Below are 19127 nucleotides of genomic sequence, written 5' to 3'. Positions count from 1 at the left end.
GGAATGCTCCAGAGCGGCGCCGGGGGGGGCCTTGGCGCTGCCCCCAACTCTTCCCGTTACCCCCGCTCCCACCTACACTGCTTTAGCCATACCGTCTCAGATCAGCCAGAAAGATAGGTTTATTCATTCACCACCTCTGCCCGTGCCTACCTTGTGCCACGCACTGGCCGGAGATGTGCCGGACCTGACATTCTTACGGTGGGGGAAGGGGCGGGCAAGCAAGATGATTTCAGATCAGTGCTATGAAGAAAATGAAGCCGGGTGATAATTTGGGGGCGGGGGAGTTGCTCCTTAAGCTGGAGTGCTCAGGAACGGCCTGGCCTAGGAGACAGCACTTGATTCAAGACCAGAATGAGAAAAAACCAGCCTTCTCTGGAGCCAGTGCAAAGACCCAGAGGCGGGACTCCAGGCTGGCTGCGATCCTGGGCGGGGCCACCACTTTGTGGGAGGAGCCTGGAAGGGACTTCTCCAGACTGAGGCTCCTCCAGACCCAGAGCCTCAAGCCCTGAGCCTGTACCGTGTCCTGGTCCCCTGGGAGTGACTCTTGCCTGTGGCTGAAAGCGACTCTTTGTTTCCAGGCGTCTTTCTAGACTTTTTGGACCTGGAGGTTGTGCCATGTGGTTACCTGTATGGAAGACTGTAATTTTCCACTTGTTCCCTGGAGGACCCGGAAATCTCTAGGTGTTGTCACCGCTGTTTTTCTTAAGTCATTTGTGAAATTTCAGCTTGGAAGACAGATTCAACGTGTGCTTTGCGGGAAGGGAAAGCCTGCCTGGGCACACCTCTTAGATGCCAGCCCTGGCTGAGAGGTCCCCTGATCTGGCCAGAAGCGGCACCTGGGTGCACACCATCCTTGGGGATGAGCCTCTGTGGTCTCGGACTTCTCAGTGACAACCTCGGCAAGATCCTGGGCCGGGCCAGAGGATCTGCTCTGTGGAGGCCCCGCCATCCTCAAAAGCTGGATCTTGCTCCTGGGCACCTGCTGTCCAGACCTGGGGCAGCCGAGAGGCCAGGGCACCCATCGCCAAGGTCTGTGGGTGGCTCTGTGGGGGCAGGGGTGAAGCAAGGGTCCTCCCCGGTGGGTGGCTGGGCCTTGGATGGGAGTGGATGGAGACTGGAGGGCATGGGGCTCAGCTCTGGAATCCCACCCGCCCTCAGGCCAGGGCCTCCTTGATGTGAGGAGGTGGTCAATAGCTAGCTCAATCCCCAGCTGGTCCGGGGGAGCTAAATGGAAGACCCCCTCTGGGGCTTGGGAAGAGGAGTGAAGGTGGAGGCTAGGGTTGCTAGACTGGCTCCTTTCTCTTCCTTGGAATCTGGCCCTGCCCTCTGGGAGCTTTAAGTCTTGGGCTGGAGTTGGGGAGGCCCAAGCTAACAAGACTATAGGGAGCCTGGGAGGTCATCTGGGTCCAAGGAACTGGTGGGGTTGACAGGGTAGGCTGTGAGGCTGGGGCTTTGACTCTAAGCTGCTTTGCCAGTGAGAGCTCTTGGCCTGCTGTTCCTTAGCCTCGGGCTCCCAGCACAGGTGAGGAGAGGGGCCAGCCGCTGGGGCTCTTGGAGAGAGATTTAATAATCTTAGCCTGTCTCTCTGGCGGTTAGTATTGCAGGAGAGAAGCTTTACTCCTAAAACTTTTATTGATCCAGACACTAATAAAAAGTAAAGGGTTTTTCGGAACAAGGTTTTTTTTTTTTTTTTTTCCCTTTTTTCTTACTAGAGCAAAGAACATCAGAGCCCTAAAACACAAATATGTTTTCTTCCCTCGCCCTAGATTTGGGGGGCACGGGGATTGGCTTTGTTCGGCCTTCGCCTTTTCAGGGAGCCTTCCCTGACTGCGCAGGCTGCAGTCATCCCTCTTTTCCAGCGGTTAACCAAAGCCACCACTCGTGCATCTGGTCTGTGCCCTAGAGAGGCTGGGGCACTGCAGAAGCCTCGTGTTCACCTGAGACCTTGGGAGGAGTAAGAGGCATGTCCTTAGGAGGCAGCAAAAGCTGGACTCTTAGTGTCTTTTTGGGGTTGATTCCTTTGCTCCCCTGTTTTTACATATTCATTTGATAAACACTTACTGAGCTTTTACACTCTTAGACCATGCCAGGATCCCCCTCCACCTCAGGATTCAGTAATACAGCAGACATTACCCTTGTCCATACAGAGCTTACCTTCTGGCAGAAGAGACGGGTAATCGGAAGTAGTTTCAGGTTAGGCGGACACATTCCCCCGCTGAATTGTAAGTCAGGGATTTTTGTCTATTTTGTTCAGCATCTGGATTCCCAGTGACTAAAATGGTGCCTGCCTGGCCCATGGTTTGTGCTTAATAAATATTTGCTGGCCAAATGAGCAAGGCTGTGAAGGAAACAAGCCAGGTGTTCCAGTCGGGAGCATGGGGGTGGGGCAAGACTTGTTGGAGGGGGCAGTTGGGGAAGGGCTGAATTCCAGAAGACACCAAAAGCCAGCCTTTCGTTGTGGGTGGAACAAGTACGCAGAGGGAGGGTGCAGCAGGACAAAGTCCCCAAGGCGGGAAAGTCAGGCTGCTGGTGGGGGTGGGGGTTGCCAGATGAGGTCAGAGGGGAGGCAGGCCACTCCTGCTTGCTTCTATCTGTGGAAGAGTTTGAATGTTTTCAGAGTGCTTGTAGGAAGTAATTGAAGGGTTTCTAGCCCAGGCGTTTTATAATCTGCTTTACATTTCTAAAGGGTCCCTGTGATTCCCTGGTAGGCAGTAGGGCGTGGGGTGAGGCCACCTGGGCAGATGCAGAGGAGTGGACCTGGTCGTGAGGGTTTTAGAGGAGGTATCAGTAGGACTTGGTGATGGATTGGATTCTGAAGGCCAAGGAAGGGGAGGGCTCTTGGCTTTTGAGGCTCGGCTTTAACTTCTAAGATGGAAGCTTCACTTTGGACATTGGACATTTCAGGCTTGAGGTGCTAGGAGGCATCCTAGGGGAGATGTCTGGCCAGAGGAGGGGAGGGCTGCAGGCAGAAAAAAACCTAGGAGTCTCGAGCACACTGGAGCTATTTAAAGCCACGGAGTGCATGAAAGCACCAAAGGAAAGTGTTTCGCTGAAGAAGAGTGCCCCACATCTGAGCCTGAGCAACTACACCTGGAGGGAAGTTCATGCAGTACCGGGAAAGGAGCCGAGAGTAGTGGCCCGTGAGGGAGGAGGGAAGCCACAGAGGGTGGCGGCCTGGGTTTCAGGGAGGGAGGGAGCTGTCCTCCATGGAGTAAGGAGAGGACAGGGCCTCGAGGGGAACCACTGGGGTCAGGAGAGGTATGTGGAATAGGAGAAGGAGGTGAGGATGAGGAGGCAGGAGTCAGCGAATCACAGGGAGAGCCGGCCAGTCTGGGGAGCTGAGGAGGGGCCTTGAGGGCCTCAGATGCCCTTGTCCCCCTGGTCACAGTTCACCAGCTCACCCAGTGGGGCTCAGCCTTGGTCATGCATCGGGATGCTCTGAGCCCTTTTTCCTCCTCTCTCTCTGTGGAGGGCTCGCGGACTGCCCTGTAGCTTCTCACTTTTTCTGGCTCACATGTCCTTCCCCCTCCCTGCCCCATCTCTGCGGTAAGGCCCCTAAGAAGGGCATCCTGGAGCTGGGTTTACTGGGCGGGTCTTTTCACTTTGCCCCAGCAGAGCTAGGTTTCCTGTACACTAATGGCTTCGCTCTGGAAGGCTCCCTTTTGTGTTTGGCCTCCCCCAAGGCTCGTCTGGCTGTAGGAGTTTACAATGTGTTTGGTTGGGGCTGTGGGTGGCAGTGTAGAACTCGGGACATCCTAGGTCTCATGGACTCCATGTGGATTCCCAGTGTCTGCTGAATGAATAACATTCAGATATCTGAGCCTCGTGGGCTCCCAGGTGGTTTTGTTAAATACTTTCTCTGCCCTGGTTAACTGGTGTTTTTATCTCTATTATCTGCAGGGGATAGTGTATTTTCTCATTCTATGCATGAGGAAACTGAGGCTCAGAAAAGTGAAAGGATTTGCCCAAAGTTCCACAGTTGCTAAGTAACACGACTAGAGTTTCAACGCAGGCCTGCAAACCACCGAATTAGGCCACCCCTCACTGACTAACCCCGTGGGTGCTCCCGAAGCCCCCAGTGTCCCGGTGCCCCTCAGGAACAGCGGCCACATGCTCTGTCAGGGCTACAAGGCATTCCTACTGCCTGCTGGCCCTCTTCTTCTGGTGCTCCACACCCCTCGCATCCCCTTGGCACACGCACTGGTTGCTTTAGGTTCCAGGAAGGTAGAAGGAGGCAGACCTTGAACCTGATCAAGCCTCGGGGGCTCTCGGGGCCAAGGGAGGCTGTTGGTGCAGCAGGTGTGAGGTGGTTTGTGTGGCTGCTGCACAGCTCCCCACGGAGAAGTGAGCTCAGCTGCATCACAACCCCTGGGAGACACCTGAGGTGGAGAGGCCCACCCCGCAGTGGGGAGTGGGGAGACTGAGACCCAGAGAAGGCCAGGGTGGGGCTGGGCTCCACCTGGAGAGATGATAGATGATGCCTTATGCAGCCTCCTGACAGGCAGTGTGGCTTTGTGCCCTTGCTTCCCTTCCGGTACCCAGCAGACCCCAATTAGCCTGGGGGTGGGGCCAAGGCAAGTCTTACTTAGGTTTCAAAGGGTTTGGGCCATAGCCCAGCCTTTTTCCTCCTTTATGGCCTCTGGCCTGGCTCTTTCTGGGAGCGGCAGGGCATCTCGAAGGTGCTGTGAGGGTGGTCTGCCTAGTAGTCACTGAGCTTCCCAGTTGAAACCCTTCCTTTTTAAAAAAGAAGCTAAGACCCAGAGGAAGAAGTGACTTGCCCAGGGTCACTTCCAGGACACCGGTTTCCAGCTTCATGGGCAGCGTACCCTGGGCAGCCTCCTTTAGCCTCGCCGGCTGGTCTGTCTTAAGTGCTCACTGAGCCAGGGTTTGTCTATAACCCACTGAACTCCTCACAGCCACCCAGTGAGGCTAAGTACTATTATTATTGCATATTTTACAGATGGGGGTACTGAGAGGCCCCGAGAAGTGACGTGACTTGTCCAAGAACACACAAGTTGCAGGTGGCACAGCCCAGATTTGAACTCATTCCGGCTTCAGAGCCCGCGTTCTTAACCACCAGGCTACACGGTCTCAAGCTTACTTGACTGCCAGGCTCCACAGAAACAGAATGAGGGTGATACATCTTTGAATGACCTGGCCCCTGCAGTGTTAGGCCTGAGCACTCCCCCTGGCCTTGGCGTTCCTGATAGAGGGTGGCCATAAAGCACCTACTGCCTGCCCAGCCATTCCAGATGCCAGGAAATGGCCCATCTTTCTCGGAGGGCTTGTTAGACCAGGTGCTGAGGCACAGGCAGACAGGTCTCTCCTCCTTTCCTCCCCTGCCCACCCTTAGAGCCTAGGGGCCCCAAGAGAGCCCTTACCCCTGCCTCCTTCCTTCTGTGGACAGTGGAAGGGCCTTGGCCAGCTTGCCTGAGCCCTGGGCTTGGAAAGAGGGCTCCCCTCACCAGGCCTCCCGGAGGGGACCGAGGGCCTGGGTGTGACGTGCTCCAGTCCTACAGGGCTGGTAGACCTGCTTTTCTCCCTGCCCACTCCCCTCCCTGCTCTCGTGTCTCACCTTTACCTGGAGTCATCTGTCTCCTTTCATGTCTAGCCAGATGTCATGATTACCAGTTTTCTCATGTAAGAAGGGAGAAAGAACAGAACCGACCTTACAGGGTTTTGAGGCCTAGATGAAAGAAAGCCCAGTGTTGAGGCACCTGTGACAAGTGATTCCTCCTCATCACTTCCATTTTCCCTGTGAAGGAAAGGCGCTGGTGGCTGAGGGACAGGTGGGGCGTGGACATCAGTCTGGGGAAAGCTGAGTGTCTGAGACAGGGAGGGAGAGCAGGTAGGGGAAAGCATCCTGGCTTTGGCTTACCTCACCTGGCTGGGTTCCAGGTTTGATGCAAACTTCGTGGGTGAAATCTTGGGCGACCTGGGAGCCTCTACCCACTGCAGCTTCCTCCTCTCTCAGGTGGGGTCAGGTAATGCCTGTCTCATGCAGTGGTTGAGAGGAATAGTGAGATGGTGCTATGAAGTGCCAAGCACTACGCTGGGCATAAAGTGAGTGAGTGCTTAAAAATGGCTGCCATTGCTACTCTTATTCTTAAGATGTACCCCATTGTTTTGTGGATCTTTGGGACCTTTGAGTGAAATTTGGATTTTTACTACTGTGCATTTCATCTAAAGTCTTCCTTAGAAACCCAAGGCCTTCACTCTAGTCATGATTTCGTGTGATTTTTGTTTGTTTTATGTCCCGTTTCCTGTACAGAAAAAGGGATCTGTGCCTTTAAGTCCCCAGCTAGCCCGAGTGGGACACTGGCCCTTTAAAAGCACATTACAGAGAGTTGGAACTTAGCCTTTGTTTAACTAGCCATAAATAGTCCCAGCGGACAGGGCCGGAGTGGTCTGTCCAGGACCAGAGCTGGGTTGGACTGGCCGGGCCCAGTGGGGAACAGCAGGCAACCAGCCGGCCGGCCTGGCCTTGTGGTTTCCGGGACCTGGTGAACTTTTGGGGCACACTGAGGGATGGTGAGTGGCCTGAATGGAGGTTGAAAGGACAGAGGTCAGGAAGGAGGGAAGGAGAGAGGCTGCCAGCCTCAGGGCCACCAACCAGCCTCTTGGGCCTGGGAGATCTAAGTGATGGGTGGGAGCTGCCAGCCAAAGAGGAGCTGTCAGAGATGCCAGCCTTGGGAGGGGCTCAAGAATTCTCCAGGGACGGTGTCTCTGCGCCTCTGCAGACGTCTATGGCCAGCCTGGAATGTGGACGTAATTAGGGTAGTACCGCCAAAAAAACAAGAAACCAAACGTGTGGTAGCTGTTTCTAGTTTTTGAGAAGAGAGGAAATCACTGTCAGCTGCTCCTTTCTGTGAGCAAGCCCCGATGGCCTGTGGCGGACTCTGCTGGCAACTACTGGGACCTGCTGGAGAGTTTTCACTACTCGAGGAGCTTGGCCTTTGCTCTGAGTCGCCCAGCCCTGGGCTGGGCTGGGCTGGGCGAGGCTGTGCTGGGGTTCGGGCTGTGAACTCTCCCCTCCAGCCCCGCAGTGGGTCTCTTTTTTACCCCTCCTCCTCCCCGCCTGTGTCTGCTCCCTGATCCATCGGCCTGCGCTGGGGCGATGATAGACCAGGAAGGCTGTGTCTGGGCCTGGAGTGTGTTTTGCTCCAGCTTAAATATTTGAAACAGTCGTCAGGAGCCAGGTCACTGTGATGCTGCAGTCTTTACTGGGGAAGTACCCTGTCTCTGAGAGGTCAGGAATTTGACTGGTTCCAGACTTTCTTGTGGAAGGCGTAGGAGGAATGAATGAGCTGCCTGGCTTGTTGCAAGTGTCCCTTGATCCTAGCCACTCTCACTCTCACTGCTGGGAGCTGGATCAGATTCCTACCAGTTAGGTGTCCTCCTCACCATTTTCCAGACAGGAGAAATATTTGCCCAGGGGTCACACAGGAGGTGACAAAGGCAGGACTCGGTATAGTTCTGGTGACTCAGGATTCCTGTAAGTTGCTTGAAAAGTGGGTGCATTTGGTAGGTTTGGTGAAAGCCTGAGGCATTGACAGGCAGTGCAGAGCATTTCTAGTGGAAGCCCAGATGCCAGGCCACCAGCCCTGACTGTGAACTGTGACCTCCGGCAAGCTGCTGGACCTCGCTGAACCTCTGTCGAGCCTCCACTTCCCAGGGTCCATAGGAATGGGTGCATCGGGGCAAACCCTGGAGGGAATTGCCGGTTCGGCTGGGGCAGGAGCCACGGAGGTGGTGGTGTGTGAGCCAGGGTTTGACGGCTAAGGAGGACTTAGCTGCTGGGTGTATTCTAAGTGGAAGTGAGGCCTCCTAGTGTGACTGGAGCCAGCTGGGACTGAGCAGGGCTGGTGTGGCTAGTTTGGGCTACACCTTGGAAGCTGTATTTAAAGTGTATGGCTTTTTTGGTTGGACTCCCATGGGCTAGGTGGCAAATGACAGACAGAGCTAGCTTATCCTAGAGTCAGCCAGTGTGGGGCGGGAAAAGAGCATGGGCTCCTGGAATCTATCACACTCTCTGGGCTTTGGAATCAAATGACAGACAGAGCTAGCTTATCCTAGAGTCAGTGTGGGGCGGGAAAAGAGCATGGGCTGCTGGAATCTATCACACTCTCTGGGCTTTGGAACGGCCCTCGAGGTCTCGGAGCTTCAGTTTTCTTAACTAAGTCAGGCCACCTGACGGTCAGATGTGTGTGATCCATTAAATGTGGAGCCAGTGGCTGCCTCGTGCACATCCCAGGTGTGCTGGGCGAGGCAGGTACCGGAGAGCCACGAATGCCTTTGATGCACAGTCTCTATGTGCAGGAGGAATTCACCAGTCACACCCAAGTTTTCTCTGACATCATCTCTCTGAGTTTCTGCCTTTGCTGAGGGCCCCGGGAGCCTGTGGCTTGCTGACACTACCCTCTCCTGCTATTTTATTTCTGTCGAATGTCCCTAGCTGTCTTCTGCTTCCTGACAGTCTGGGAATCAGAGCTCTGAGGCCCCACTGGGACTTGCAGATACCAGGCTTTGGGAGCAGTGCGGGGTGGGGATCCCAGGGTCCCCAGGCTCGGTGCTGGCATACTAAAGGTACTCAGTAACTATATACTGGGGCACTGGACTCACTATCCCAGGCGTGGCGGGGGGAATTAGTCTAATGAAGCTCCAGGAGGTCTGGCAGGAGGTAAGGGTAGCCCGTTTGTCAGGTGAGGAAGCCGAAGTGCAGGAGAGGCGAACTAGAAGTCTACAGTCCCTTGGCCAAGAGCCCATTCCCCTTTCTGTCTTTGCTTCTTGTCTCCCTGAGGCCACAGAGCTCCTCTGTCCCAAGTGGTGGCTGCAGTTAAAGAAATAGCAGGGTTGGAGAGGAGCACTGGGGCTGGAACCAAGGGTGCCACCATTTGTTCCCAGATGTGTCTATTTTTCCTTAAATAGGGACTTTGAGGGACCTACTTGAAATGGCAACACTCTCCAGGCCGGTCTGGGAGGTGGTGGGTGGAGCGGCTGAGGTTCTCCGGGTCAGTTGGCAGAGGCTTTTGGAGACCCCCCATGTGGGGAGGGTCTGCGGGGCTCTGCCTGCTGGGTGGACTGAGAGGTGTCTTAGAAATGGTAGTGGGCTAGGAGCATCCAGAAAAGTGATGCCCGGTGGGGCAGAATGCCCAGGAAAGGCGGAGCCAGGGCTGGCCGCAGGGCTTGCTGTGTGGCAGGTTCCCCCTGTCATACCTAAGGTGCTGTCATCTCCATTTTACCAGTGAGGAAACTGAGGCATACTGGTTAATGTGACCAGAGTCACAGAGCTTTATGTTTATCCATGTGTGTTTCTAAGGAAAAGAGGAGGCCTCCCCACATTCGGTCATCAACCAGCATGGTCCCAGGAGCTGGGACTGTGTTGACAAGTGACTGGTCCTTGGTTGAGGCAGGAAGCCCAGCGCCCAGGGATAGGGAAAGGGCGGTCCCCAGATCACCTCGTCGCCCTAACATGAATGCCTGCACAGCCCCAGGAGATTACATGGCATGGCTCCCAGGTCTTGCCTGCAGGGGAGAAGATGCCGCTTCTGCCCCTGCCCTCACATTCTGTGGGGGTGCCAGCTGAGCCTAGGAAGGCTTCCTGGAGGTGGAGAGCTGGGAGGAATTAGCTAAGCCAGAGGAGAGGGGCAGTGGCTTGCTTGGGGAAAGGAAGTCATTGGTTTTCAGCGCATTTATTTTTTTATTTCATCATCCTTCCCCACTTGAGTCATGAGTCCCCTGGGCCTGGAGCAGCTGTCGGAGGTGTTTATGGCCCCGGGTGGGGGTGGGGGAACCAGTCAGAAACCAGTCCCACGCTGGGGCCCGGGGAATGCACGGGTATGTCCTCACATGTGAGGAGGAGACAGCACATACGGAGCCTGCAGGGAGGGAACACCTCGGCCCGGGCCTCGAACCCTTCTCAAGAGCTGTCCAGGTGGAGAAGCTGAGGACGAGCAGTCACGCTGAGGGCCCGCACTGTGCAGTGGGGTGCAGTACGGCTGCTCTGGGGTTTGAGTTCTGGATGCTGTACCCCTGGGGCTGGGGGTTGGCCTTTACTCAGGGTGACTGAGGGAGACTTAGGGTTTTGGGGTGTCGCCCTCCCTAGTTTTTCTGAGCCGTTAGGCCAGGCTTGGTGCTTTCTTCTGGGGACCGGAAGGGGGCAGAGAACTGTCCCTACTCAGAAGCAGGAGGGGCACACGGCCCTCAACTCAGCCTCGCTTTGCCCAAATCTCATCCTATTCAATAAGTGTTCCTCACATTCTCTTCTTTTAAAATTCAGGGCACTTTGCTGTTCCACTGAGGTTTATGAATGTTTAAAAACTGCTTTGCGGTCCCCAAAGTAATTTGACAAGTCTGACAGCTATTGATTAAAAACCCAAAATTATTCAGGTTGCAGGAGGACTTGGGGGATTAGGCGGAAAGTTTTTTTGTTTCTTCTCTTTCCATGTGCCCTTTGCCCCCTCTCTGCTCCCCCTGCAAAAAAAAAAAAAAAAAAAAAGATAAGTTGTGGGGAGTTGAGTGCATTCCAGAATATCTTTTGAAAACTCCATTAGGCTGCAGAATTATATGGAAAGGGTGGTGACGGGTATGGTCAGGATGCTGAGGGTGCCTCTCCTGTTCGGGGACCAGAACCAGCACCCCTGCATCCCTGGTCTCTCCCCAAGCCCTGCGGCCAGAGTGGCCAGGAAGCAGCAACGAGCTATCACTCCGACCATGTTACAGTGGAGGTGGTGGTGGGACTAGGTAGTCGTGGTAGTTAACAAATGGTCCTTTATATGTACAGGGAGCGGATGTGGGGGGTGGGTGCTTTCCGAAGTAGATCAGCAGCCTGGAGAGAGGAGGGAACCTGTTCAGGGCCATGCAGCGAGTCAGCGGGTCCAAAGGAAAGAGAGGGGGGCCCAAGGTCACATGCAGATTAAGGGCGTACCGGGACAGCAGCCTGCTGGGGCAGTGGGCCCACTGGCTGCCCGGCCTCCAGGACTGTCCCACAGAGGGTCATCTGGCCATCAGGATCCCAGCTTTCACTTCCGGGCCATGGGACCCGGCCAAGCACTCTCCTCTCCCAGCCTCGTTTTCTTTGGTTTCCTGAAGCTTCCTTCATCGAATCCCTTCAGTTAACCGGTGGAAGGGTCGTCCCATGAGCCAAGGCTCTTCAGACCTCTTTGCGCTCCTGCTCCCCCTTTCCAGTGGGGCGATGCTGCCTTTCGTGCGGGGTTGCTGGGAGAAGGCTGTGCGTCGATGTGTGTACCTTGGTGAGAACACGTGCTAGTGCTTAGTAAATGGCTGTGAAGTCCAGGCTGTCACAGTGCCGGTCATTCAGGCAGCATATGTGGGGCACCTCTGCGAGCCATAGCATGCGATGAGCTGCCCCGTCCTCCTGTCTTGGTTGTCAGGGTGTGGCAGCTCAGCCCTGCGGCGTCAAGGAGGAAACAGGCTCCCAGGGGTAGGGTGAGGGCAGGGGACCAGGCCCCTCCCAGCCCGGGGCTCAGCATGGATATGGGGACAGGGTCACACTGGTTCCCGTGACTGCTAGGATGTGCCCCCTTGCCTTGGACTGAGAGAACCCTGGGCCAAGAGGGAACGCGCTCCCAGGCCAGGCCCTGACATCCCAGGAAGACTTCCCAGGCATAGTGGCCAACCTCCCTGCCTTTTAAGGACAGGCCATGTCTCTCCAGGGCCTTGGGAGCCACCAGGCTGCTGCATTCTTCTCCCCTCCCCTGGGACCCTAGCTGGGCCAGGGGTGAGTGCTGGTCTTCTCAGCAAGCGGTTCCCAGGCTAGCATGGCAAGGCTGGGCCTGGGGAGGGATGGCTCTGCTGGACGTTCCGCGTGGGGCAGTGTCCTGTTTGTGTCCTGCCACTGGATTCCGAGGATGTGAGTCCCCTCACCCAGACAGTGTGCCAGGACCCGGGTCCTCCTCCTGTCCTACTGTAGACAGATTTCTAGCACAGCTCCCTGGACCTGCCAGGCTGTGACAGGCAAAAGCACGGTTGGCACGTTCTGACCTGACTCCAGGGTCTGTCTGCAGGTCCTGCCAGCCCTCGGTTGGGCATCTCCTCTGTGGAGACCGACTTTATCCAGGATTTCTACCTCTTCCAGGCCTGGCAAAGGCAGTGGGCCGTGGTGTGGGACCACACAAGCTTGTGACTGGGAGATTGGGTCGGGGGAGTCACAGGCACCCTCTACTCCTTCTCTTCACTTCAGGTAGTTAAGGGATTTTTGGTAGAAGTAGTTTGTCTCGTTTTGCAGTTAGGGGAAACTGAGGCATGGAGAAGGTAAGGCATTTGGTCAGAGGAAAGGAACAGAGAATGGCCTGGGAAGTCTTTCTCGTCACCCCAAATGTCAGGAGTGTCACCTCCCTGAGAAACGTCAGCGTCAATAACAGGGTGTACATTCTGTCTCAGCCTTGTCCACAGCTGTACCCCATTTTAGTTTGTCTCGTTTTGCAGTTAGGGGAAACTGAGGCATGGAGAAGGTAAGGCATTTGGTCAGAGGAAAGGAACAGAGAATGGCCTGGGAAGTCTTTCTCGTCACCCCAAATGTCAGGAGTGTCACCTCCCTGAGAAACGTCAGCGTCAATAACAGGGTGTACATTCTGTCTCAGCCTTGTCCACAGCTGTACCCCGTTTTTTTTAAGTGTATAAACTATTATCAGACAAAGCCTACAGATTTTCTTCTTGGACATACCCACAATCCGGCAAAAAAACAAAACAGAACAAAAAAAAAAACACTTCTACAGCAGTGTCTGGCAAGTGACTAGAATAGATCAAAGGGGACTGGAACTATCACAGGTGACTGATGAGGGTCACCGGCGTTTACTCCTCCTCTCCTGGGCATCTCCCCCATGTCTCATTTGATGCTTACAGCAGCCCTCTATGGAAGTGATGTCATTGTCCCCACCCATGGATGGCAAAACTGAGGCTTGGAGAGTTGACTTAAAAGTATTCAAGTTTGAGTGTTTTACAAGGATCGGAGACTAAATTTACTCCTACAGCCAGGCACCGTTAAAAACTAGGCCCTTCTGCATGTTCCCAGCTGCAGGGTGTGCGTGCGTGTGCGTGCGTGCGCACGCACATGTATGTACACTCCTGGGGCTCACTCTGCTGCATGCCTGGCCTGTGACTCCAGCAGTGGGCCAGCACTGTGACCCTAGCAGTGCAGGCATCTCCTCTGTAGCAAAGAGTCTCCCAGCTTCTGTTTGCACACCTCCGGAGACGGTACCCGCTCCCTCTAAAACCAAACTAGCCTGGCCCCTTTGGGGACAGCTGTGACGGAGCTGGAATTGGCCTCTCCTGGCCCCAGCCCTGCCCGCTGGGGGCATGCGGGGCAGCACCCTCTGCCCCTTTGAGATTTGGCGGGTAACTCTGAGCCTCACTTTCCAGGCTGTACAGCCCCTCTTAACTCACTCCGCCCGTAGCTGAGAACATCCTCTCCATGTCAGATAGGGCTTTTTGGTTATTGCAGGTTTTGTTTTTTGGTCTCCTCCCTCCTTAAAATAATGAGGAATTTGCTAAACTTCTGTGTCACTAACCTTTTAAGAGAAAAAAAGATGGAGTTGAAAAATAGCTCGTGGGTTGGCTGGAAGGCTATCAGATAAGGCCATGGCCCAGGAGCTGGGACAATGTCCCCTTGTTCCCGCTCCCTGGCCTTCACAATGAGCTGCTGTTGATGCCTGGCTGTATCTCCAGCAGCAGCTCTGCCTGCGCCCGCCCGCCACGCTTCCTAGGCTCCTGGGCCCTCTGCCCCAGCCAGCCCCCCTGGCTCTTCCTCCTGGACCTGGAATGAGTGGGTCACAGTGAGCACGTCAGCTGCATATGGGCCTTTCCCTGCCCGTCGCCTGTGGGGAGATGGAAAGGCGAGCCTTGCGCTGATGGAGTTGGTCTTGAACTCTGGTGATCGGGGTTAGCTGCTTGCCACTTGGGCACGCCACCTGGCCTTTCCGAGGTGTGGAGCCTCAGTCCGGACGGGTGGTCATGAGAATCAGGCGGGGAGACAGCTAGAAAGGGGCGTGGAGTGGGGCCCAGCCACACAGCCTGGGTGTGAGCTCTTGTTTATCTGCACAGACCAAGGGAGCATGGTGGTGGTGGCATTCGGCCTGGGCTTTGAAAGCTGAGAAGCTGGGGGTGGGGAGGGGGGATGGTACGGGTTCAGGAAACAGCGTGGGCATAGGCCTCCAGAGAGGGAGGAAGTTCGTGCTGGTGAGGCCATGTTGGGTAGAGGGGCCAGTCTGGTGGGAGGGTGCTGCTCTGGCCTAGACGGAATAGGCCAGTGGGGCACCCCCGCCTGGCTGTCCCCAGGCTCTGGCCAAGACAGCTCTCAGTAGTAGGGCAGCAGGGATTTTGCCTCAGGTGGCAGGGCAGGTCTCACGACCCTGTGGCCTTGGCTCTCCCATCTGTGACCGGGGAGTCATGGCTTTCCGCCGTCCTGGGAAGCGTGAGGATTCCACGCTGCCACACCGGGCAGCAGTCAGAGCCTGGCCCTCCACCTGCAGGAGCAGCCACATCCTCCCACTTGGAGAAGTCCTGGGAGATGGGGAGGGCCAGGGCCGTCCAGCTGCAGCCAGGATGCCTTCGCGTGAGCTTGCCACAGCCTTCTGTTCAGCCAGGAGCCGTCCTAATGAGGCCTGGGCCAACTGGGGCATGTTCGTGGGGAAGGAAGAGGAGGATTCTGCAGCCACAGGCTCCAGGCTCTGGCTGCTTTGGGGTCTGGCCCGGGCCTGCTGGGCTCTTGGCTATGGAACCAGGGCCCCTTGGGTCTCCCCGGGCAGACTCAGCCCACTGAACTGCAACTCCCTTTCCTGTCCTCAGCTAGCCCGTTCAGGCGCCCTGGGCAGGAGGCGGCCCCAGCGTGCCAGCTCCTACCTTTGCACTTCCTGGATGCCTTCTCCACCCGCCCGGACTCCCAGCAGGAGTTTCTGGGCTGGGCCAGAAAGCAGCTTGATCCCCCACCTGTAGCCTGGGTTTTCAGCCCTGGATGGCAGGCCACGGGGACTGTGGGTCCCAGCTGTTCCTAGGCCGGTGACTTCCTCAGCATCTGAGGCAGGGCTTTTCTTGCACTGAGGTATGAAGCCACATCTGGGGGCCTGGGGTCTGCCCTGCGAGGTGGGTGGCCCAAGGTGGAATCTCAACTGAGGGACAGCAGACCCACCTTTGGCATTGGTCAGTGCCGTGATGGGGGAGGAGACGGCCACTTGAACAGGGAGCGCTTGGAGGATGCTCATCGGGGGGAAAGCCTAGCGTGGGGTGACGTGGTAGGCCTCGGTGCATGTGTGTGAGACGCTGCCTCCCAGAGAGAGGGCGCTAAAGGAACCGAGGCACCCCCGCTACGATGCCGGGGCTTCGGGCCTCACCGAGGAGTTCCACACGTGGGCCCTGCGGGGCTTCGGGTTGGTTCTTACCTGCTTTCAGCCTCCCTCGTGGCCTTCCTCTGGTCTGTCCATTACCTCAGAGCTTTCAGAAGTCCCGCTTGAGGCCAATAATATGGTTTAAGTGATCTGAGTTCTACCACGTGCTAGTTTTGTGCTAGGCATGGGGGCACAGTTGAGGGGATACTGACTGGGTCTCTTGGGTTGGGATGTGGAGTCCCCAAGGGCTGGGGTCCCAGTTCTGGTTCTTACTCCCATGCAGTGCCTAGCACAGGACTCCATGTTGGTGTATGCTGTTGCCATGGAGATGTGGAGTTTGGGGTGGAGGGTGGCCTCTGTTAGCCTGTGAGGCCCTCTGGGCAGGGCCTGTCTGCTTGTCTCTGGTCTCCTGAGCCCACACATAGTGGTCTCAGTCCGCTTTACCTTTGTCGGTCACGGAAGCAGATTACAGGGTGTATGCCCTATGGAGAAGTGTGCGGTGACCCTGCCAGGCCTCCCTGACCTGAGATTTGGGGTGTTCGGTGAGGCAAGGAGAGAATGATGGACTGAGACTTGGGCTTGGAGGCCAGGAGCTGAAAGGCAGAGGGGAAGGAGGGCCGGGCGAGCTAAGCCCAGGCCAGGTTCTATGGACATGAGTGGGGGCAAGGCCTGGGCAGCTTCTGTGCCAGGGGCGGGCTTAGGCCTGCCTGGTCTGCAGGCTTTTCCTGTGCCCCAGCTGTGGGAGGGGGCTCCAGTGGGCACTGCGGTGTGCTGTTCTAGAAAGGGACATTCAGACCTCTCCGAGGTAGACTGTACCAAGCACTGGTGCAGGTGCCATCTGAGGCACTTCCCATGTCATGTGCTGAGGAAACCAAGGCTTAGAGATGGCGGTGTTTTGCCCAGGGCCACATAGCAGGTGGCAGTGGGGCCACGTCTGTCAGCCAGTCAGGACGCCTTTTGGGCACCAGGTGGCGTCCACTACCTCTGCCCTTTGTGCCTGCGCTTAGAGATGGCGGTGTTTTGCCCAGGGCCACATAGAGGTGGCAGTGGGGCCACGTCTGTCAGCCAGTCTGGGTTCAGGCTCCTTTTGGGCACCAGTTGGCGTCCACTACCTCTGCCCTTTGTGCCTGCATTGAGCCCACTGACCCTGGCCTGGGCCCTGAAACCCCGGCACGTGGACCCAGCCCGAGTCTCGGCACCTTGAATACTGTGCACTGCTGCATCCCTGCCGGCTTGAGCCTCACTGTCCTCATCTGTAAAATGGGTGCAGCAGAGATCCCGGGGGCTCTCTGCCTCACATGGGGCTGGGGGTGGAGTGGGGTGGTGTATGAGAAAGGGTTTTATTGGCACTGTCATTCTGGACGATGAGGACTGCTCTGATCTCTGACAGGGTGCCGGGCTGAGGGGAGGGGAACGGGGAAGGCGGCCTGGGTGGGGTCACTTCTTTCCCCTGGGTCCCCACACTCAAGGCTGACTCAGCTCCTGAGCAGTGTCCTTGTCCTCGGCCACTTATTCCCTTAGAGTCCAAACCGCTTACCCAGAATCCTGCGAAGGGAAGGGACTGATGATGGGTCTGGGGTGCCAGCACCGCAGTGCCCCTCCCCCACGTCTGCCTCAACTGAAAGGGATGGGTGGGAGTTGAGAGGGCAGTGATTGCCTGGAGGAGAGGGGAAGGGAAGGAGCAGGGCAGGGGAGGGGAGTGACAGGCCCAGCCCGACACACCTGTCACCCACCCTGCAGGTCCCATCTGATGCCAAGGCTGAAGGAGTCTCGCTCCCACGAGTCCCTGCTCAGCCCCAGCAGCGCGGTGGAGGCTCTGGACCTCAGCATGGAGGAGGAGGTGGTCATCAAGCCCGTGCACAGCAGCATCCTGGGCCAGGACTACTGCTTCGAGGTGGGTCAAGCTCGTGGCAGCTGGACGCCGGTGGCCTCTCCTGGCCAGGCCTGGTCTTCTCCAGACACCCTCATGGAGTATTTGGTGACCTCAGCTTTGGAACAATGGCTGTAATCGGCTCATAGCTTTTGACTCCCAGGAGACCAGGTGGAGCTGGGAAGTGGGGGCCCTGGAGATGGACCAGCACTCTCCTCCATACTGGTGAGAGCAGGAGACTCTGGGAGAGGTGAAAGGGGGTAAAAGCCCCTGAGACTTGCTCCAGCCCCAGGGCCCGTGTCTCAAGCCTGCTCACCCTCCTTAGAAGCCCCCAAATGCATTGTGTGATGGTGGAGAGTGCCCCCCTTTCTGGGCCAGTCTCCCCCCTCTAAAGTGAGCCAGAACCTTTTCTGCCCTAGCCTTCTGTGACCCAAGATTTGAGAGCAGGCAGAGGGCAGCAGCCCAGCCTGGTAGGGCTGTACCTGGGGATCACTCGTCTAGCCCCTCACTGTAGAGAGGGGAATCAGAGGTCCAGAGAAGGCAAGATGTCAGAGGTCATTCAAACCTGCGGTCCAGCCGGGACTCGGGCGATGGATGTCGCAGGGGTTCCTGGAGGTCGCTCGTTGCTTCTCGTTACTCACGTTCTCTTCCCACCGCGCCCCCCACTCCCACCCGCAAGGATCTTGGCATCATTAGGGGAGCTCGCCGATAGGAGAACGAGCCTGCTAATGAAAACCAGCTCCTCGGGGACTAGTGTGGCAACCTCCTGGCTTCCGCCCCACCCCTGTGCCTGCTGTTTCTGGTTCGAGACTCCTGGTCCAGCCCGGTTCCATCTGGGCTCTGGCTTCGTTGCCTGGGATGGACTGAAGATAGTGCCTGGGCATGGAAGGCTGGGGTACCCACAGCAAGGGGTTCCCACAGCAGGGGGCTCGTGCAGGCCCTTGAGCAGCTAGATGGGGAGTATGGTTCTCACTGTCAAGCTCTTGGCGTGGTGCCAGGGACAGCGGACCAGAGCAGGTGCAGCTTGGGCTGGGCGCTCTCGCCTGGAGGGGACCGGGGGATAAGTGAGTGTCCCACAGCAAGGGAAGGGTAAGGGTTCCAGGCAGGAGGACCCCAGGGCCCAGCACACCCAGACAGCCCAGTTCTCATTTCTCTAGTCACTGTCACTTAGCTAAAGAGATGTCACTGTCACTTAGCTAAAGAGAACTGGCAGAAGGTATCAGCTAAGGATGGGTGGTCCTTGTGCCTACCTGTGGCTCCACCTGAAGAGGGAGCCTCGGGTTAAGCATTGCCCTCTGACCCAGGCAGGCGTCCCCGGCCTTCTCCCTTCCCGTCTCTGGGAGAGTGAGGGTGGAGTCAGAAAGGTCCTCTCCTAACCACGAGAGGACGCTGAGGCGGGGGCGAGGAGCCAGGACCAGGTGCCAGGCAGTGCAGGGCCACGCCACCCTCCTGTCCCTGGGACAGTGGTCTCAGCGCACCACCCGCAAACACGAAATAAAGGGGTCATTCTGAGCCTTGTTCTGCCTCCCTGAGATTGTGCTGCAGACCCAGTGGCCGAAGCCCCCCAATCCCCAAAGGTCCCCGGTCGTGCCCACCCTGTGACACGGTCCTTTCCGCCCCCACAGGTGACAACATCATCAGGAAGCAAGTGCTTCTCCTGCCGGTCAGCAGCCGAGCGGGATAAGTGGATGGAGAACCTGCGGCGTGCGGTGCACCCCAACAAGGTAGGCCTGTACCCCCTCTCGCCAAAGCCGGGGGGGTGAGGTTAGACTCAGACTCCGACATGAGGGTGCAGGGGCGGGGGGCTCTGGTGGCTGGGGTGGGGGCGGGACAGTCTGTGTAGAGACAGGGCCCGCGTGGGCAGTAGGTTTGGGCCCTGGAAGCGGGGTTCTGGTTGGCCCGACTGACTCGGGTGC

At 56.9% G+C, this 19127-nt stretch overlaps 1 protein-coding gene across 4 annotated transcripts in view; it reads left to right on the top strand.

Annotated features, from left to right (window-relative positions):
* The first annotated feature begins 84 nt into the window (after positions 1-84).
* DAB2IP (DAB2 interacting protein) overlaps positions 85-19127 on the top strand; it is a 43895-nt gene continuing 24852 nt past the window's right edge. For 2 of the 4 annotated variants that reach the window (XM_025050428.1, XM_025050427.1), the window contains exons 1-2: positions 17082-17235; positions 18837-18935. In XM_025050428.1, coding sequence (XP_024906196.1) covers positions 17092-17235; positions 18837-18935 — 243 coding nt within the window. In that variant the 5' untranslated portion in view covers positions 17082-17091. Of the gene's footprint in view, positions 1030-6377; positions 6532-17081; positions 17236-18836; positions 18936-19127 lie in introns of those variants that run through there. The other 2 variants (XM_006917064.3, XM_015593376.2) reach the window with 2 other exon arrangements.

Source organism: Pteropus alecto, unplaced genomic scaffold (genome assembly GCF_000325575.1).
Source record: "Pteropus alecto unplaced genomic scaffold, ASM32557v1 scaffold226, whole genome shotgun sequence".
Lineage (NCBI taxonomy): Eukaryota > Metazoa > Chordata > Mammalia > Chiroptera > Pteropodidae > Pteropus > Pteropus alecto.
Note: the sequence above shows the minus strand (reverse complement) of the source record. Positions and strands in the feature narration are given on the sequence as shown.